The 20,476-nt window shown below is 45.1% G+C and overlaps 2 protein-coding genes across 2 annotated transcripts in view; both read left to right on the top strand.

Annotated features, from left to right (window-relative positions):
• Positions 1-644, top strand: part of LOC109895893 (inositol polyphosphate-5-phosphatase A-like) — a 49,277-nt gene extending 48,633 nt beyond the window's left edge. Inside the window, exon 16 of the mRNA XM_020489970.2 lies at positions 273-644. The gene's annotated coding sequence lies outside the window, so the exon portion shown is untranslated. The remainder of the gene's footprint in view (positions 1-272) is intronic.
• A 14,591-nt stretch (positions 645-15,235) lies between these two features.
• Positions 15,236-19,828, top strand: LOC109894907 (E3 ubiquitin-protein ligase NEURL3-like). Its single transcript, XM_031829425.1, has 3 exons — positions 15,236-15,266; positions 18,485-18,913; positions 19,608-19,828. The coding sequence occupies exons 1-3, from the start codon at positions 15,236-15,238 to the stop codon at positions 19,826-19,828; spliced, it is 681 nt and encodes a 226-aa protein (XP_031685285.1).
• The last annotated feature ends 648 nt before the right edge of the window (positions 19,829-20,476 follow it).

Genomic DNA, 20,476 nt, shown 5'->3' on the forward strand with positions numbered 1-20,476 from the left:
GTCCTGGGGCAATTTAGTGGGAGGAAAGATGTGACATGTAGATCATTTTTTTTGTTACTCTTTCTCTTTACTATAAATCTGCCAAGTACATTCCAAAAAATGTGATTGTAGAACGTACTGTAAATGGTCTGTGTCCTGTCACACATGATGCTGAACCTGCCAATTCCACAACCTCTAAAGATACAAGATGTAACTTTTTGGGCGACCCGACCAAATTCACATAGACCTGTTCAATGTAAGTAATTTCTATGCTTCCCGTTCTTATGTCACAGGAAGGCCATAAAGATCATCAAGGACAACAACCACCCGAGCCACTGCCTGTTCACCCGCTATCATCCAGAAGGCGAGGTCAGTACAGGTGCATCAAAGCTGGGACCGAGAGACTGAAAAACAGCTTCTATCTCAAGACCATCAGACTGTTAAACAGCCACCACTAACATTGAGTGGCTGCTGCCAACACACTGACTCAACTCCAGCCACTTTAATAATGGGAATTGATGGAAATTGATGGAAAATATATCACTAGCCACTTTAAACAATGCTACTTAATATAATGTTTACATACCCTACATTATTCATATCATATGTATATACTGTACTCTATATCATCTACTGTATCTTTATGTAATACATGTATCACTAGCCACTTTAAACTATGCCACTTTGTTTACATACCCTACATTACTCATCTCATATTTATATATTGTACTCGATACCATCTACTGCATCTTGCCTATGCCGTTCTGTACCATCACTCATTCATATATCTTTATGTACATATTCTTTATCCCTTTACACTTGTGTGCATAAGGTAGTAGTTTTGGAATTGTTAGTTAGATTACTCGTTGGTTATTACTGCATTGTCGGAACTAGAAGCACAACATTTCGCTACACTTGCATTAACATCTGCTAACCATGTGTATGTGATTGGCTGAAAGCTGTGGTATACCAGGGGTATGACAAAAAAAAATCGTTGTTACTGTTCTAATTACGTTGATAACCAATAGCAAGAAGGCACCCTGGGGATTTGTGGTATATGGACAGTATACCATGGCTAATGGCTGTATCCAGGCACTCCACTTTGCATCATGCTTAAAAACAACTCTTAGCCATGGTATACTGGCCATATACCATACTCCCTCGCCTCATGCCTTATTGCTTAATCATTATCAGGAATCACGTAAAATTGATAATGTTTTAATATTCCAACAGGGGCAGGCAATAGACAAGTCAAGGCAGGCAGGGGTCAGTAAACCAAAGGTGGGGCAACGGTACCGGATGGCAGGCAGGGTCAGGGTAGGCAGAGGTCAACAATCCAGAGGTGGGGCAAAGGTATAGGTCGGCAGGCAGGCTCAGGGTCAGGGGCAGGCAGAGTGGTCAGGCAGGCGGGCTCAGAGTCAGTACAGGCAAGGGTCAAAACCAGGAGGGTGAGAAAAGAGAGATTAGAAAAAATCAGGAGCTGGGAACAAAAACGCTGGTTGACCTGACAAAACAAGACGAATTGGCAGCGGACAAACAGAGAACACAGGTATAAATACACCGGGGATAATGGGGAACAATGGGGAACATGGGCGACACCTGGATGGAGGTGGAGATAATCACAAGGACAGGTGAAAGAGATCAGGGTGTGACAGTACCCCCCAACTCTAGGGGCACCACCTGGCATCCTATCTGGGTGCATACCTGGTTGACCGGGGTGTCGGAGTTGAAAATACGCAATGAGGCCTGGGTCCAGTATGTCCCTGGCGGGGACTCGGCACATTTCCTCTGGGCCATAACCCTCCCAGTCAACCAGGTACTGGAACACCCTGCCCTGAGGTTGAACTTTCAGGAGACGCCTCACAGAGTAAGCTAGTTGGCCGTCAATGAGACAGGGGAGAGGGGTGGGCCTGGAAACAGGAGACAAAGGGCTGTGAGACATAGGTTTGACTCTGAACACATGAAAGGTGGGATGTAAACAAAGGGTACGGGGCAACAGAAGACAAACAGCAGAGGGGCTAATCATCTTGGAGATGGAAAATGGACCTATAAACCGGGGGGAGAGTTAGCCGGATTCCACCTGGAGGGGCAGATCCCGGGTGGATAGTCATACATTTAACCCGAGACGATATCGGGAAGCCGGAGTCCGATGGCAATCCTCTTGTCGTCAATACCTGGAGGTAGTCTTAAGGAAGGCCGACTGGGCTCTCCTCCAGGTACGACGACAGCGGCAGACAAACATCTGGGCAGAAGGTACGCCGACCTCTTTTTCCTGCTCGGGGAAGAGCGGGGGCTGATACACCAGGGAACACTCAAACGGAGATAGACACGTGGCAAACGGAGATAGGCACGGAGCAGGGAAGGGTGTTGCGGGCGTACTCGACCCACACCAGCTGCTGGCTCCAGAAGGTGGGGTTGGCAGAGACCAGGAAGCTGGTTGGCTTGCGCCGACTGGCCATCGGACTGGGGGTGGAACCCAGAGGACAGGCTGGCCGACGACCCAATGAGGGCACAGAATGCCTTCCAGAACCGGGACGAGAAATGAGGCCCCCGGTAAGACACCATGTCCACGGGCAGTCCATGGATCCGGAAGACATGCTGCACCATGAGCTGGGCCGTCTCTTTGGCCGAGTGTAGTTTGGGAGAGAGTAATGAAGTGAGAGGCCTTGGAAAACTGGCCGACCACAGTCAGGATGGCAATGTTGCCCTCAGACGGGGGGAGACCTGTAACGAATCCAGGAATATGTGGGCCCAGGGACGATGAGGGACAGGCAGTGGTTGCAGAAGACCAGCCAGAGCTTGCCGAGGAGTCTTATTCTGAGCACAGACCTTGAAGGCGGAGGCAAACGTGGCGACATCCAGAACCATCATAGGCCACCAAAAGTATTGTCGCATGAAGGCCACGGTCCGATGGGAGCCCGGGTGGCAGGCAAGCATGGAGGAATGGGCCCACTCCAGGACCGCAGAGAGTACAGCGTCAGTGACAAACATCCGATTATCAGGGCCCCCTCCAGGGTTCGGCTGTGACCGCTGTGCCTCCCAGACCTGTTTCACTGTACCCCAGTTGAGTGCCGTCACCAGGCACGAGGTAGGAAGGATGGTCTTGGGCTCCGGGGTTGTACCCGTGGGACTATAGTGGCGGGACAGTGCATCCAGCTTGACATTCTCAGCACGAGAGGGAAAGGTGAACAGTGTGAAAAGCAGGGCCCATCTTGGTTGCCTGGAGTTGAAACGCTTGGCAGTGCGGAGATGCTCCAGGTTCGTGTGGTCGGTCTACATGATGAATGGGTGTGCCTCCCCCTCCAGCCAGTGCTGCCATTCCTCCAATGCCATCTTCACTGTGAGAAGCTCACGATTCCCCACATCGTAGATCCTTTCCGTGGCGTTGAGGCAGTGGGAGACGATGGTGCAGGTATGTAGCTTGAGGTCCAGGGCAGAACGCTGGGACAGGACCGCCCCCACTCCGACATCAGAAGCATCAGCCTCCAGCACGAACTGACGGGAAGGGTCAGGAGGAACCAAGATGGGAGCTGCGGTGAAGCGATGTTTGAGGTCCCGGAACGCCCGGTCAGCAGCTGGAGACCATCTGAACGAAACCTTGGACGAGGTGCTACAAGCTACAGGGGACTCAAGCTACAGGGGTGAAGCTAGGGTGCTGTAACCCTGGATAAAGCGGCAATAGAATTTGGCGAACCCCAAGAAGTGTTGCAGCTGCACCATAGAAGTAGGCTGGGGCCAATCCACCTTCCCGGGATCCATTTGCACACTGCGGTGATGTCTGTAGATTCTGCTTGGAATACACAGTGGCCCCCTGGAGCGGCTCGAAGGCAGAGGAGATGAGTGATAGCGGTTCTTCATTGTTATGTCGTTGAGACCCCGGTAGTCGATGCACGGGCGCAGGGTCATGTCCTTCTTCTCCACAAAGAAGAACCCTGCCCCGGCGGGAGAAGAAGAAGAACGGATGAATCCTGCAGCAAGGGAGTCCCCAATATAGGTCTCCATCGCCTTGGTCTCTCGTCCCGACAGAGAGTACAGTCGTCCCCGGGCGGAGTCGTGCTAGGGAGAAGGTCAATCCCACATTCAGAAGATCGGTGCGGTGGGAGCGAAGTTTCCCGGGCCTTGCTGAACACCTCCCGGAGGTCCTGGTACTCCGCTGGAATGACGGAGAGGCCAGGGGCACCATCCGAGCCCCCAGGAAGATGTCCCAGGCAGGTTGTGCTGACTTCAGGCAATGGGCATGACAGAACGGGATCCAGCCCATGATGGCACCAGTAGTCAAGTTAATGAGGGGATTGTGTAGCTGGAGCCAGGAGAATCACAATGCTACGGGAATCTGAGGGCACTTGATGAGCAGGAACTGGATAGCCTCGCTGTGGTTCGCTGACAGACGTAGGTTGATGGGAGTGGTGTTGTGGGTGACTCGGCCTATAGAGCACCCATCCAGTGCTCTAACATCCATGGGAATGGAGAGGGGCTGAGTGGGGATCTTCAGCTCAGACGCCAGGGTAGCTTCCAAAAAGCTCTTGTGAGCCCCAGAGTCAATGAGAAACCAGAGAGATTTGGACTGGTCTCCCCACAGCAGAATGGCATGAAATGGGGTGCAAGCAAGGGAAGCAGAAAAGTTCTCCATATAGCCCACCAGAGTACTCACTCCTACCGGTGAGCCTGTTTTTTTTTAAAGACAAGAGGACATGAAATGACCAAGAGTCCCGCAATACAGACAACTCTTCATCTCAATCCTGTGTTGCCATTCCGCTGGCGGCAGCCCAGCTCTGCCTCGTGGCATAGGCTCAGGAAGCAATGACTCGGCCGTCTTCTGCAGCCCTCGGGGCAGGTCGGGAAGCCTCGGTTTATCTCAGCAATGAGACCGTTGGTAGCTTCCGGGATGACTTGAAGGTAAGTTGGGATCCCTGGGCATGCGAGCAAAATCCAATTTCCTCTCCCTCCGTTGTTCCCGTAAACACCCATCGATATGGATGGTCAAAGCAATGAGGGAATCGATCTCAGTAGGTAGCTCCTGGGCTGAAAGCTCATCCTTGACCTCCTCCAATACACTGTGCAGGAACATATCAAACAGTGCGTCTGGATTCCAAGCACTCTCCATTGCCAATGTGCGGAAATCCACCGCATAATCAGCTACACTGCGGGAGTCCTGCCGATGCTGGATTAGCCTCCGGAGAATGGAACGTCAAAAACCTCGAACGAACCCCTCCAGACTAGCGATCGTGGCCGGCTGTTCCCACATGGCAGTAGCCCACGTGAGTGCCCTCCCGGACATCAGCGTGATGAGGTAGGCTATCTTGGAGTGAGGGAAGGGAAGTAGGAGGGCTGAAGCTCGAAGACGAGGGCACACTGAGCTAGGAACGCCAGACAGGTAATCGACTCTCCATTGAAGCGTTCCGGAGGAGGTAAGTCCGCACCCGAGAAGGTTGAGTGACCGATGAGACGGTGTTGCTAGCAGCTGAGTTGCTGAGGAGTTGTGGGGTTAACACCGTGGTAGGCGGCCTTCCAGACAACCCGTGGAATTGGTTTAATATTCCAACAGGGGCAGGCAATAGACAAGTCAAGGCAGGCAGGGGTCAGTAAATCAGAGGTGGAGCAATGGTACAGGTCGGCAGTCAGGGTCAGGGACAAGCAGAGTGGTCGGGCAGGTGTGCTCAGAGTCAGCACAAGCAAGGGTCAAAACCAGGAGGGCGACAAACAGAGAATCCAGGTATAAATACACAAGGGATAATCGGGAAGATGGGCGGCACCTGGAGGGGGTGGAGACAATCACAAGGACAGGTGAAACAGATCAGGGTGTGACAATCATAGCAGTCAAACTAGTTAAATCGATCTCCATTGATGGAAAATCATCTGGCCAGTTTAATATGAGAAAATTATATTTTATCTTAAGACATATTTAAATTCCTTTATTACGTCACATTATATGAGAAGTTATTATTTGGATGAAAACTGAATTTTACTTCTAACCTCGTAATAAGTTACTTCAATATTCTTTCTTAATTGGCTGATAATGTTATAGAAAAAGGGTTTATTGTATAGATGGTGGCAACTCTGGCGGCAGGTAGCGGTTAGAACATTGGACTAGTAACCAAAAGGTTGCAAGATTGAATCCCCGAGCTGACAAGGTAAAAATGTGTCGTTCTGCCGCTGAACTAGGCAGTTAACCAACTGTTCCTAGGCCGTCATTGAAAATAGGAATTTGTTCTTAACTGACTTGCCTAGTTATATGAAGGTAGAATAAATAAACTCCTCTCTTCGTGCGCAAATATTTGGGGGGCTAGTTCTCAGGCCTTTTGGGCTGGTTTTGAGTGGTCATTGGTCTGGACATTTTAGCTAGACCTGACAACCCAGTAGCTAGCTAGTAAAGTTATTCACATTGCTAGCTAACCATGACATCTGCATCTCTAGCTGTAGCCACTTAAAAAATTATATGAGGGGGAAAAGTCGGTCACTCACCCACTCCTCCAATGACATGACATCCTCCCAGCGGTTAGCTAGCTAATGTCAGGCTCCGTGTTTTTAGCTTGATAAATACATAGCTAGCTTACATGTTTCTCCTTTGCATGGTATTTTGTTGCAGGTTTTGATTTTAGGTTATTAATTGTTAAGCTTTAAAAACCAGACAGAAACCAGACTGCAAAATTTAGTGGAGGCAGCACACAATGTACGAGACCAGCTGTGATTTACAACCTGATTGCAATATTTTTGGGACTACCAAGAAATGTATTGGTGAATTATATTAATCATGCATTGAACTGCATCAATTTATTCTGCCAACAATGCCTTCATGGAGTTTTGAGTCAAATATAACCTATTTTTAAACCTCTTATAAAGTTGGCTTTGTAGCCTAAACTAGGAATTTGATATTTTTGATTGATATTATGATTGTCTGTTTCATATCTGCAAAGTAGTTAAAACGCTGTCAGTTCCACTTTATTTTCAGTCAACAGTTCCTGCTGAGGTCAGGTTCTATTTGAATGTTAGCTTCTAACTTCATCCTTCTAGCCAGCTAGCTAGCGATCTGGCTAACAGCCAGAGCCCTTGATTAACCTAGCTAGCTAGCCATCTGACTGAAATATCAGTGACTATTTATCAGTTGTACATTCATTCTGCGAGAGTCCGTTTTTTTTGTTTGGGTGAAGTCTGTTGACACGGCAGGAGTCGAGGGCCGTAAAGCGATGTCAGCGATGTCTCTATGCCACTGTTCATCTTGGTTGAGGTAGTTGTCATGTGGACAGAGTTTGCCGTTGGACAGAGTGGTGAATAGAGCCCCACAGTGGAGATGTCATAATACCCATAAAAACCTAGTGGTCTTATGTGAGACAAAATGGGCCGACGGATAGGGCCGCCGTGCTTCTAGCTCTTAGGATACTTTGCATTATTTTGTTTTTCTATGTGTTGTTTTTACATTATTAGCCCAGGAAATGTGTTATTACTTACAGCCGGGAAAAACATTTGGATATCAGAGCGGCAGTAACTCACCAGCATTACGACCAGGAATCCGACTTTCCCGAATTGGATTCTTTGTTCATACCCCCCAGGGAAATTGAACTGATTCCAGAGGCGCACACACCTTCCACCGCTTCCGAGTATATTACTCGCTAATGTTCAGTCTCTGGATAATAAAGTTGACAAGCTCAGGGCGAGGATTTCCTTCCAGAGAGACATCAGGGATTGTAAGATACTCTGTTTCACGGAACAATGGCTCTCTTGGGATATACTGTGTGGGTCCGTACAGCCAGTTGGGTTCTCAGTTCATCTTGCAGACAGGAATAAATATCTCTCCGGGAAGAAGAAAGGCAGTGGTGTATGTTTCATGATTATCTACTCATGTAATTGTGATAACATACAGGAACTCAAGTTATTTTGTTCACCCAACCGAGAATACCTCACAATCAAATGCCGACCGTATTATCTTCCAAGAGAATTCTCTTTGGTTATAGTCACAGCCATGTATATTCCCCCTCAAGCCAATACCACGATGGCCCTCAAAGAACACTGGACTTTATGCAAAATGGAAACCACATATCCCGAGGCGCATTTATTGTAGCTGGGGATTTTAACAAAGCAAATTTGTGGAAAATGCTACCGTAGTTCTATCAACACATTGCCTGTAGTACTCGAGCTGCTAAAACACTCGACCACTGCTACTCCAATTTCCGGGATGCCTACAAGGCCCTCCCCCGCCCTCCCTTGGGCAAATCTGATCACGACTCCATGTGGATCCTCCCTTCCTATAGGCAGAAACTCAAACAGGAAGTACCCTTGTTAAGGACTACTCAACGCTGATCTGATCAATCGGAATCCACGCTTCAAGACTGATTTGATCACGCGGACTGGGATATGTTCCAGGTAGTCTTCAAGAATAACATAGGCGAATACAGTGACTGAGTTTATTAGGAAGTATATAGGAGGCGTTGCACCAACTGTGATTATTAAAACCTACCCTTACCAGAAAATGTAAATATATTGCAGCATTCGCGTAAAACTGAAAGAGCAAAACATCGCATTTACCCATGGCAAGGTGACTGGGAACATGGCTGAATACAAACAGTGTAGTTATTCCCTCCGTGAGGCAATCAAACAGGCAAAACATCAGTATAGAGACAAGGTGGAGTCGCAATTCAACTGCTCAGACACTAGATGTATGTGGCAGGGTCTACAGAAAATCACGGACTACAAAGGGAAAACTAGCCAGGTCACCTACGCCTTGCTTCCGGACAAGCTAAACACCTTCTTCGCCCGCTTTGATGATAACACATTGCCACCGACGTGGCTCGCTACCAAGGACTGTGGGCTCTCCTTCTCAATGGCCAACGTGGGTAAGACATTTAAGCATGTTAACCCTTGCAAGGATGCGAGCCCAGACGGCATCCCTAGCCGCCTCCTCAGAGCATGCGCAGACCAGCTGGACGGAGCGATTACGGACAAATTCAACCTCTCCCTATCGCAGTCTGCTGTCCCCACATGCTTCAAGATGTCCACAATTGTTCCCATACCCAAGAAAGTATGGTAACTGAACTAAATGACTATTGCCCCATATAGCACTCACTTCTGTCATCATGAAGTGCTTTGAGAGGCTAGTTAAGGATCATATCGCCTTTACCTTACCTGACACCCTAGACCCACTTCAATTTGCTTACCGCCCCAATAGATCCACAGATGCAATCGGTGTCGCACTGCACACTGCCCTATCCCATCTGGACAAGAGGAATACATATGTAAGAATGCTGTTCATTGACTATAGCTCAGCATTCAACACCGTAGTACTCTCCAAGCTCATAGGGCCGCCACCAGGTGGTGAAGGTAGGAAACAATACCCCACTTCGCTTATCCTCAACAATGTGGCCCCACAAGGATACGTGCTCAGCCCCCTCCTGTATTCCTTGTTCACCCATGACTGCGTAGCCACGCATGCCTCCAACTCAATCAACAAGTCTGCAGACGACAACAGTAGTAGGACTAATTACCAACAATGAAGAGACAGCCTACAGGGAGGAGGTGAGGGCCCTGAACGAACCAGAGGTAACTTATTTCCGGGCTGGCGAGCTCTATGAATGTGCTGCTAACAAGGTAAATCTGGGGAGAAAGTGAATATAATGAGCATGCCTTCCACTAATTCGCAGAAGCAGGCATGATTAGAACTCGATTAGAACATTTGATCAATGCTAGAAATGCAGTAATAAGTGGGTAAATGATCATTAACAAAATAAAAAGGTGAGTTAGGCCTAAACGCTATTTCACAAATAAAAATATGCATAAACTGCGTTTACGTGCGTATACCCTCCACTACATCCCTGATTACATGTACTTTTTAGTTGATTACTTCTTTTGTGAATTTTACAATTGTCAAGTAACTGTTGCAAATGTTCTTCTTCCTATGAACAAAAATTGTGTGGTGGATATGGTAATATAAATAAAGTGGCACCAACAATGCAGCCTTATTCTTGCAAGAACAACAACATCACAGGAGCTAGACAAAAAGTGGATCCAACATAGAGGAGGAAAAACCCCCATGTTCTTCACCTGTCCCATAGATCCTAGATAACTGTAAATCTCTATCAGTGGAAATTCCATCTGGGCTCCTGACACAGCCGTAGATGGTAGATCTTGATCATCTCATCCCAGTGTGAACCATGTATGTGGAGTATGCTCCAGGTATGAACAGCATTGGTACTGCTGAGTCAACTGCTTTAAAAAAAAACTTGTTTGTAACAAACGATTCCCCACAGTTTTTATTCAACCAATGCCTATAGTGGTTTGCATTGTAGGTAGCACCCATACTTTACATGTTTACTTATTTGACTTGGGGGAATTCATTATTGTAGAAAGACTGTCATTTCTGGTTAAGCAGTCATTTTAAAATTGTGTATGATTTGTAACATCATTCAGAAAGTATTCATACCCCATGACTTCTTCCATTTCTTGTTGTCTTACAGCATGAGTTCAAAATGGTTTAAACATCTACACACAATACCCCATAATGACAAAGTGAAAGCATGTTTTTAGAAATGTTTTCACATTTAATGAAAATGAAATACAAAACTATATAATTTACATAAGAATTCACACCCCTGAGTCAATACCTTGTCGAAACACCTATGGCAGCGAATAAAGCTGTCTTTTTGGGTAAGTCTCTTTGAGATTTGCACACCTGGATTGTACAATATTTTCTCATTATTATTTTTTTAATTCTTCAAGCTCTGTCAAGTTGATTGTTGATCATTGCTAGACAGGCATTATCAAGTCTTGCCATAGATTATCAAGCCGATTTAAGTCAAAACTGTAACTATGCCACTCAGCAACATTGAATCTCATCTTGGTAAGCAACTCCAGTGTACATTTGGCCTTGTGTTTAGGTTATTGTCCTGCTGAAAGGTGAATTCATCTCCCAGTGTTTGTTGGAAAGCAGACTGAACCAGGTTTTCCTCTAGGATTTTGCCTGTGCTTATAGCTGTATTACGTCTCTTTTCATCCTAAAAAAAACTCCCTAGTCATTGCCAATGACAAGCATACCCATAACATGATGCAGCCACCACCATGCTTGAAAATATGAAGAGTGGTACTCAGCGATGTGTTGTGTTGGATTTGCCCCAAACATAATGCTTTGTATTCAGGACAAAGTTAATTGCAGTATTACTTAAGTGCCTTGTTGCAAACAGGTTGCATGTTTTGGAATATTTGGATTCTGTACAAGCTTCCTTCTTTTGGCTCTATCATTTACAATGCATTCGGAAAGTATTCAGACCCGTTCACTTTTTGTTACGTTACAGCTTTATTCTAAAATGGATACAATTATTTTTTACCCTCATCAATCTATACACAATACCCCATAATGATGAAGTGAAAACAGGTTTTTAGAAATGTTTGCAAATGTATTAAAAATGAAAAACAGGTACCTTATTTACATAAGTATTCCGACCCTTTGTTATGAAAATTGAGCTCAGGTGCATCCTGTTTCCATTTTTTTTAAACCTTAAACCTTTAAATTAGGCAAGTCAGTTAAGAACAAATTCTTATTTACAATGTAGGCCTACCCCGGCCAAACCCTAACGACGCTGGGCCAATTGTGCGCTGCCCTATGGGACCCCAATCACGGCCGGTTGTGATACAGCCTGGAATCAAACCAGGATCTGTAGTGACGCCTCTAGCACTGAGATGCAGTGCCTTAGACAGCTGTGCCACTCGGAAGCCCATTGATCATCCTTGAGATGTTTCTACAACTTGATTGGAGTCCACCTGTGGTAAATTCAATTGATTGGGCATGATTTGGAAAGGCACACACCTGTCTATATAAGGTCCCACAGTTGACATTGCATGTCAGAGCAAAAACTAAGCCATGAGGTCGAAGGAATTGTCCGTAGAGCTCCGAGACGTGATTGTGTTGAGGCACAGAGCTGGGGAAGGGTACCAAAAATGTCTGCAGCATTGAAGGTCCCCAAGAACACAGTGGCCTCCATCATTCTTAAATGGAAGAAGTGTGGAACCACCAAGACTCTTCCTAGAGCTGGTCGCCCGACCAAACTGAGCAATCGGGGGAGAAGGACCTTGGTTAGGGAGGTGACCAAGATCCCGATGGTCACTCTGACAGAGCTCCAGAGTTCGTCTGTGGAGATGGGAGTACCTTCTAGAAGGACAACCATCTCTGCAGGACTTCACCAATCAGACCTTTACAGTAGAGTGGCCAGACGGAAGCCACTCCTGAGTAAAAGGCACATGACAGCCTACTTGAAGTTTGACAAAAGGCACCTAAGGGACTCTCAGACCTTGAGAAACAAGATTCTCTGGTCTGATGAAACCAAGATGGAACTCTTTGTCTTGAATGCCAAGCATAACATCTGGTGGAAATCAGGCACCGCTCATCACCTGGCCAATACTATCCCTACGGTGAAGCATGGTGGTGGCAGCATCATGCTTTGGGGATGTTTTTCAGCAGCAGGGACTGGAAGACTAGTCAGGATCGAGGGAAAGATGAATGGAGCAAAGTACAGAGAGATCCTTGATGAAAATCTGCTCCAGAGCACTCGGGATCTCAGACTGGGGTGAAGGTTCACCTTCCGACAGGACAATGACCCTAAGCACACAGCCAAGACAATGCCAGAGTGGCTTTGGGACAAGTCTGTGAATGTCATTGAGTGGCCCATTCAGAGCCAAGATTTTAAACATCTCTGGAGAGATCTAAAAATAGCTGTGCAGCAACACTCCCCATCCAACCTGAGTGAACTTGAGAGGATCTGCAGAGAAGAATGGGAGAATCTCCCCAAATACAGGTGTGCCAAATTTGTACCATCATACCCCAAAATACTCGAGGCTGTAATCGCTGCCAAAGGTGCTTCAACAAAGTATTGAATAAAGGGTCTGAATACTTATTTAAATGTGATTTTTCAATTGTTTATTTTTTTATCCAACCTCACTGAGCTCGAGCTGTTTTCAGTCTCTCGAAGTGCAAAACTGATAGAGACATACCCCAAGCGACTTACAGCTGTAATCGCAGCAAAAGGTGGCGCTACAAAGTATTAACTTAAGGGGGCTGAATAATTTTGCACGCCCAATTTTTCAGTTTTTGATTTGTTAAAAAAATTTGAAATATCCAATAAATGTCGTTCCACTTCATGATTGTGTCCCACTTGTTGTTGATTCTTTACAAAAAAATACAGTTTTATATCTTTATGTTTGAAGCCTGAAATGTGGCAAAAGGTCGCAAAGTTCAAGGGGGCCGAATACTTTCGCAAGGCACTGTATGTGATCAAAAACATTTTATTTTATTTGATAACCGATCAGAGCTGCAGTAGGCTTATATGCAAATAGCCATTGCCATATATCACTGCTCGGCACTACAGAGGGTTGTGCGTATGGCCCAGTACATCACTTGGGCTAAGCTGCCTGCCTGCCATCCAGGACCTCTACACCAGGCGGTGTCAGAGGAAGGCCCTAAAGATTGTCAGACCCCAGCCACCCCAGTCATAGACTGTTGACCCCACACATTGGCAGCCTGGACTATCTGCATTGTGTCCCGCCACCCACCACCCGCCAACCCCTCTTTTACGCTACTGCTGCTCTCTGTTTATCATATATACATAGTCACTTTAACTATACATTCATGTACACACTACCTCAATCAGCCCGACTAACCGGTGCCTGTATATAGCCTCGCTACTGTATATAGCCTCGCTACTGTTATTTTTCACTGTCTGTTGTACTATTTTTATTTATTTACTTATCTATTGTTCAACTAATAACTTTTTTTAAACATAAAAATGGCACTGTTGGTTAAAGCCTGCCTGTAAGTAAGCATTTCACTGTAAGGACTATCTGTTGTATTGTGACAAATAAACTTTGACTTGATTTGATATGTGCTTCACTTTGAACTGTGCTTCACTTTGAACTGGACTGTGTTTATAGCATGAGTGGGCACGATTAGATGCGCTTGTTTTAATATTAAATCAAAAGCTGCATTTAGCCAGCCGCCTCTGCACATTTGTTCATATTCTTTGCTGGTTAGTGAATTATTAGCCCAGTTATAGCTCATTTCTAGTCAACAATGGGGGAGTGGTTGCTTCCTACAAGAGCACAGAATGTGTACATCTCTAGCCATATTTGAAAAGTGAGTCAGGTAAAGAGCTTTTTTATGTCTTAAAAGGGGCAGTGTTGAATTTTGAGACGGTCTTAAATAAGCTAAGTAGTCAATAGGCAGAGGGTAGCATCATTTGTCTGTTTTTTCTATAAAATTGGTATTAGAATAATAACGCATTTTATTTTGTAAAGTGGTATCTTGCATCAAATAACACAACATTTTCAGTCACCTCCTTGTCTGAAGGACACATGGACAAACAGGTTAATGTCAAGCCCTGCATATTTTTTCATAAAGCTCATGGAATGTAGGCCTACATTCAACACCACACATTTGCTGCTACTGACAGAACTGCTATTTCCATGTGAAAATGTTATGGGGATGCCTTTTACTCCATTGTTTATGATGGTAAGCCACTCTGGTAGGCCTACATTATGACCAAAAAGCCACAGTAGCCTACTTGGCCACTGTTAAAACTGTCATTTAAAGTGGGTACAGCCTCAGTGTTCACAGTAAACACACGACGGAAGTTGCACGAACATAGTGAAAATTCTAAGTTTGAGCTTAGCAGACCTGACATTTGCTCAGTGCCGAAAACAATCAGACGGAACATTGGGTGTGAATACTTTCTGAAGGCACTGTACATAAAGAACCTTGTTAGATCTGAATGATGTGAAATGAAAGTGATTACAACTCTAACTTGATACCTATATGATGTGCTATAGATGTTAGAAACTGTGGTTTATTTCCTACAACAGTTTGATCATGCTTTAAAAAAATGTGTACTGTTTTCAAAGATATCATAAAATGTAAAATGGTGTTGCATAAAACGAATAAAAAAATCGTCAATTTTAGTACAATAACTAAAGCGTAGTAATCATATGATAGATTTGATTTTTGACTTGACATGACTCCGTAGAGTCAAGTGAGTGTTAGCACCAGAAGAAATAAGCAGCATCCGTTGTTAGAACGTTGATATTTTCCAGAGAACTGTCCCTCCCCTTAGCCACCCCCTTTCTCTTTCCTTATGTGATGAGTTATGATCTGTGTATAAACTACAGGCACATGGACTGAGAGGAGGATCAAAACAGCAAACACTCTCACCATCTTAGAACTATACTCAACCTATTGTAGGTGTATGTACTATAGATTGCAGAGCATACGAAGAGCAAGTACAAGATGGTGAGGGAGATGGTCAGCAGAAGCCTTAGTAAGGATGGCCTCTTATTGATGAATGATGACAACTGTGTTGTAATTGTTATAGGAGGAAAATGATAACGCTATATGGACATTTTCATAGATACAGAACTATCACTTATATTATAATGGTTCCATGTTGATCTTTATATCTACAAACATTAGTAGTACAATATATACACTACCGTTCAAAAGTTTGGGGACACTTAGAAATGTCCTTGTTTTTTAAAGAAAATATTTTTTGTTGTTGTCCATTAACATAACAGCAAATTGATCAGAAATACAGTGTAGACATTGTTACTGTTGTAAATGACTATTGTAGCTGGAAACGGCTGATTTTCAATGGAATATCTATATAGGCGTGCAGAGTCCCATTATCAGCAACCATGCCCTGTGTTCCAATGGCTTGTTGAGTTAGCTAATCCAAGTTGATCATTTTAAAAGGCTAATTCATCATTAGAAAACCCTTTTGCAATTATGTTAGCACAGCTGAAAACTTCCCAGACATTTCTGGGGGGAATGGGCCTAGCTCTCACCATCCGATCCAACAGGTCCAAGACGTGCTCAATGGGATTAAGATCCGGGCTCTTCGCTGGCCATGGCAGAACACTGACATTCCTGTCTTGCAGGAAATAATGCACAGAATGAGCAGTATGGCTGGTGGCATTGTCATGCTGGAGGGTCATGTCAGGATGAGCCTGCAGGAAGGGTACCACATGAGGGAGGAGGATGTCTTCCCTTAAACGCACAGCATTGAGATTGCTTGCAATGACAACAAGCTCAGTCCAATGATGCTGTGACCATGACGGACCCTCCACCTCCAAATCGATCCCGCTCCAGAGTACAGGCCTCGGTGTAATGCTCATTCCTTCGACCATAAATGCGAATCCAACCATCAACCCTGCTGAGACAAAACCGTGACTCGTCAGTGAAGAGCACTTTTTGCCAGTCCTGTCTGGTCCAGCGATGGTGGGTTTGTGCCCATAGGCAACGTTGTTGCCGGTGATGTCTGGTGAGGACCTGCCTTACAACAGGCCTACAAGCCCTCAGTCCAGCCTCTCTCAGCCTATTGCGTACAGTCTGAGCACTGATGGAGTTTGTGTGTTCCTGGTGTAACTCTGGCAGTTGTTGTTGCCATCCTGTACCTGTCCCACAGGTGTGATGTTCAGATGTACCGATCCAGTGCAGGTGTTGTTACATGTGGTCTGCCACTGAGAGGACGATCAGCTGTCTTTCCTGTCTCCCTGTAGCGCTGTCTTAGGCGTCTCACAGTACGGACATTGCAATTTATTGCCCTGGCCACATCTCCAGTCCTCATGCCTCCTTGCAGCATGCCCAAGGCACATTCACGCAGATGAGCAGGGACCCTGGGCATCTTTCTTTTGGTGTTTTTCAGAGTCAGTTTTCATAACTGTGACCTTATTTGCCTACCGTCTGTAAGCTGTTAGTGTCATAACGACCGTTACACAGGTGCATGTTCATTAATTGTTTATGGTTCATTGAACAAGCATGGGAAACAGTGTTTAAACCCTTTACAATGAAGATCTGTGAAGTTATTTGGATTTTTACAAATTATCTTTGAAAGACAGGGTCCTGAAAAAGGGACGTTTCTTTTTTTGATTAGTGTATATATACATATAAACACTACCGTTCAAAAGTTTTGGGTCACTTAGAAATGTCTTTGTTTTTGAAAGAAAAGCACATTTTTCAGAAATACAGTGTAGACCTTGTTAATGTTGTAAATTACTATTGTTGCAAGAAACGGCAGATTCTTTTATGGAAAATCAATGCCTTGGTGGAAGAGTGGGGTAACATCTCACATCTCACTCCTCCATGAGGAGGAGATGCACTGCAGTACTTAATGCAGCTGGTGGCCACACAAGATACCGACTGTTACTTTTGATTTTGACCCCCCTTTGTTCAGAGACACATTATTACATTTCTGTTAGTCACATGTCTGTGGAACTTGTTCAGTTTATGTCTCAGTTGTTGAATCTTGTTATACAAATATTTACACATTAAGTTTGCTGAAAATGAACACAGTTGACAGTGAGAGGACACTTCTTTTTTTGCTGAGTTTGTTTCTAAGTAGATCAGAAAAGCTTTCTTCTGCAGTTCTGAAACCGCTCAAAGATTTTGTATTTTTCCTTCAATTAATCATACACATATTCGTCAAGGGATTCCGGTAGGCACAGATGACAGTACAGCCAGTAATTCACAGCACTGACATACTGTACATGGCCAGTTACATATGGCTGTGCAAATCTTTAACAGATTTGACTTCCTTTCCGAGAGGACAGTAGAATAAGAGATTGTGTGGCAACCAGTCATCTATTCAGTTGATTGGCTAAGTATTTTATTTTATTGCTTTTTTGGCATGACTAGCAAGTTAATTTACTACTGACAAAAGATTTGCTTTCCAAAGGCTTGTCTGATCTGGGTTGAAAGGAGGGTTAGGTAATTATTAATGTGATATTCAATCACAACTTATGTTTTGTTGAAGAATTACATTGAAACAAATTAAGACATATGATGTAATGGGGGCCAAAATCAGATAACTTGCTGAGTGCATTGTAAATACTGTAGGCGTACAGAGGCCCATTATCAGCAACCATCACTCCTGTGTTCTAATGGCACGTTGTGTTAGCTAATCCAAGTTGATCATTTTAAAAAGGTTAGGGTTAGGGTACGGGTTATTCGAAAACCCTTTTGCAGTCATGTTACCACAGCTGAGTTTTCATTGTAAACAAGTATGTGATGTGAACAAGCCTCTTCCTTAACCAGGTTACTCTCCTGTATTTATGTATCTATACCTATAACTGCCTTTCCTGCTGACAGTTTCAATGCAAAACTCAAAGGATCCACCCTGTACTAGTTAGCTAATAACACTCATCAAATTTTTTATTTTAGAAGTAACATTTAGTATTGATTATTGTTATCATGAGCCATTATACACTTTAGAATGGCACCAGATATCATTAGAGATTTAAAGTTACTGAATGCGAAACAAGTTGTCATTCAGATCCCTTGACTAGACTTCTTTATACTGATCTACTTTGTTGGCACAATTTTTATTTATTTCAGTAAAGCAGTTTCAGTTTCATTCTCAGTCACCTTCAGACATACATTCTTTGTTAGTTTTGTTTGATCACAACCATCTTTTTTATCATGACTGAGGTACTGTAGCATTCCAATGATTAACTGCAGTTGCTCTTTTTTAATCTCCATTAGAGTCTGAGCCAGCACACATTTGTGGACCCCACTGCCTGGGCCCCTTGACCTTCCATAAGGATGTGATGGGTGCCTTGGTGAGCCTGAGCCAGGGGGCCAGGCAGGCAGACAGGACTGGGGTCACCTTCAGACACGGCCTGGTTTTCAGCAGCCGCCCGGTACGGCCCCAGGAGAGGGTGCGTCTGCGAGTGGAGTTGTGCAAGCTGACCTGGCTTGGAGCCATGCGTGTGGGCTTCACCAATGTGCTTCCTATTGCCAGAGCCCTGCCGTCCCTGGCCATCCCAGACCTCACAGACCTCCCTGGCCACTGGGCCGCTCCTGTGCCTGAAACTTGCTGCCTGCCAGGCTCAGAGCTGGAGTTTTGGGTCTCCCATGGCGGTAGAATGTATTTCAGGAATGCCAACAGACAAGGACATAGATACAGTATATGTTAGCCTCACGTACTGTAGGACTCAGGGGCATCTATTGGGTATGGCAGAGTATGGCGGTTGCCATACCTTAGCTCTCAGCACCAACAATTTCAATCCCCATTAAAAGGCAAATGCAGTTTAGTGGTATCAGTGGGCTGGCTTTAGGACCATGCAGATGGCTCAGAGCAGACTGGCGCGGTAGCAGAGAGCATGTTTAAGGCCCATGTGGACACCTCGGAGCTGGCTGGTGGACAGCAAGACTTTTCTCTCAAAACAGTGCAGAGATGGAAGGTGGCTGTAGATGACTAGGACACTAGGTAACTGATGTTTGACTTGACATTAAACTAAACTCGTTTTTAATCCCAGTGCTGAGCTATGGTGGAGCAGCTAATTGCTGTATGACATGTGTTGAGGTGAATTAAGCCACAGCAGCTAATGTGATAATGGCTGGAGACAGTTTAGCTAGTTTTTGCTGTTCTCCAAATAGTATTTTAGAGTTTTGAAATTGTGTAGAAGTGCAGTATATGAGCTTTAACCGTTTTTTTTTTTTTTTTTTTAATACCTCCCCCCAGCCCTGTAACTTTGCCATATCCTAGGTTTAGCAGAAATGACACCCGGATCAACCTTATGGACACAACAACACTAGCCACCCTGAGCCAAGTCCCACTTGACCTAATAGGTCATGTAACTGAGCGTATCTCATTTGATTGCAGACTGTGAGAGCGTGGAGGACTATGCGGTGTGTATGAGCCAGAAGGCCTGTATCAGCCTGCAGTGTGGCCACCAGTGCCTGTGTCTCCAGTGTGCCATCAGCGTGATCCAGGAGTTTGGAAACTGCCCTCTGTGTCGCCAGAACATCAAGAGCTTCCTGCAAACTAAATTACCCAGTAGGACTGACCCCAATTACTCGATTGGTCGATTGTTTGGTCATTAGGCTGTTGGTCGACAGAGATGGTTTTAGTCGAGCAGTAACAAATATATATATTTGCACCCATCTCAGTGACTTAATCCATTGTGGAGGCCTAGACTAAAAGCCAATTTATGTTTGATTAGAAAATGTGGTTGGAGGCTCCATATGGAGGGTGTGACACAATTGTGGAGCCTCCAGAGGCATGCAGAGGCCATATCGAGCTCTGTAACGCATCGCCATGTGCCTCCCAAAAATGTTTAACAATGTGGAGGGCTCTGTATAATTCAGCATTGATATGATTGGTTGATGGTAGGTGGGGCGGTACATCCTGTATAAACACAAACTCACTTCCTTGACAACAGCTCTGCACTGCTCTGTGAAGGGCAATAAGTATTAATACCCTGACTTCTAATGAGGCCATTCCTGCCATGACTTTTGCTGAGGCCGTATCACCATAAATGCGCATGGCCAACGCGGACGTCTGATTGACCATGCGCCCAGATGCACAATGCACTTCTCTCTTCAGAATGTGCTCTCCCTGCCAATTTGTGCCAGTGGCCATTTTAGCATGTACATCTTGGTGGGGCAAGCTCCCCCAAAACATATTGGGATGCATGCCAGCAAAGCCACTACACAACACTAAACAATACATTAATTGCACTACAACATTGA

The sequence above is a fragment of the Oncorhynchus kisutch genome, linkage group LG8, assembly GCF_002021735.2.
Source record: "Oncorhynchus kisutch isolate 150728-3 linkage group LG8, Okis_V2, whole genome shotgun sequence".
Taxonomy (NCBI): domain Eukaryota; kingdom Metazoa; phylum Chordata; class Actinopteri; order Salmoniformes; family Salmonidae; genus Oncorhynchus; species Oncorhynchus kisutch.

Bases quoted from the DNA above. Each gene is read 5' to 3' on its own strand.
- LOC109894907 (XM_031829425.1), top strand. From the start codon at position 15,236: ATGGTGAGGGAGATGGTCAGCAGAAGCCTTA. The intron at 15,267-18,484 runs GTAAGGATGGCC...AATCTCCATTAG, and splicing joins GATGGTCAGCAGAAGCCTTA to AGTCTGAGCCAGCACACATT. The intron at 18,914-19,607 runs GTTAGCCTCACG...ATTTGATTGCAG, and splicing joins AGGACATAGATACAGTATAT to ACTGTGAGAGCGTGGAGGAC.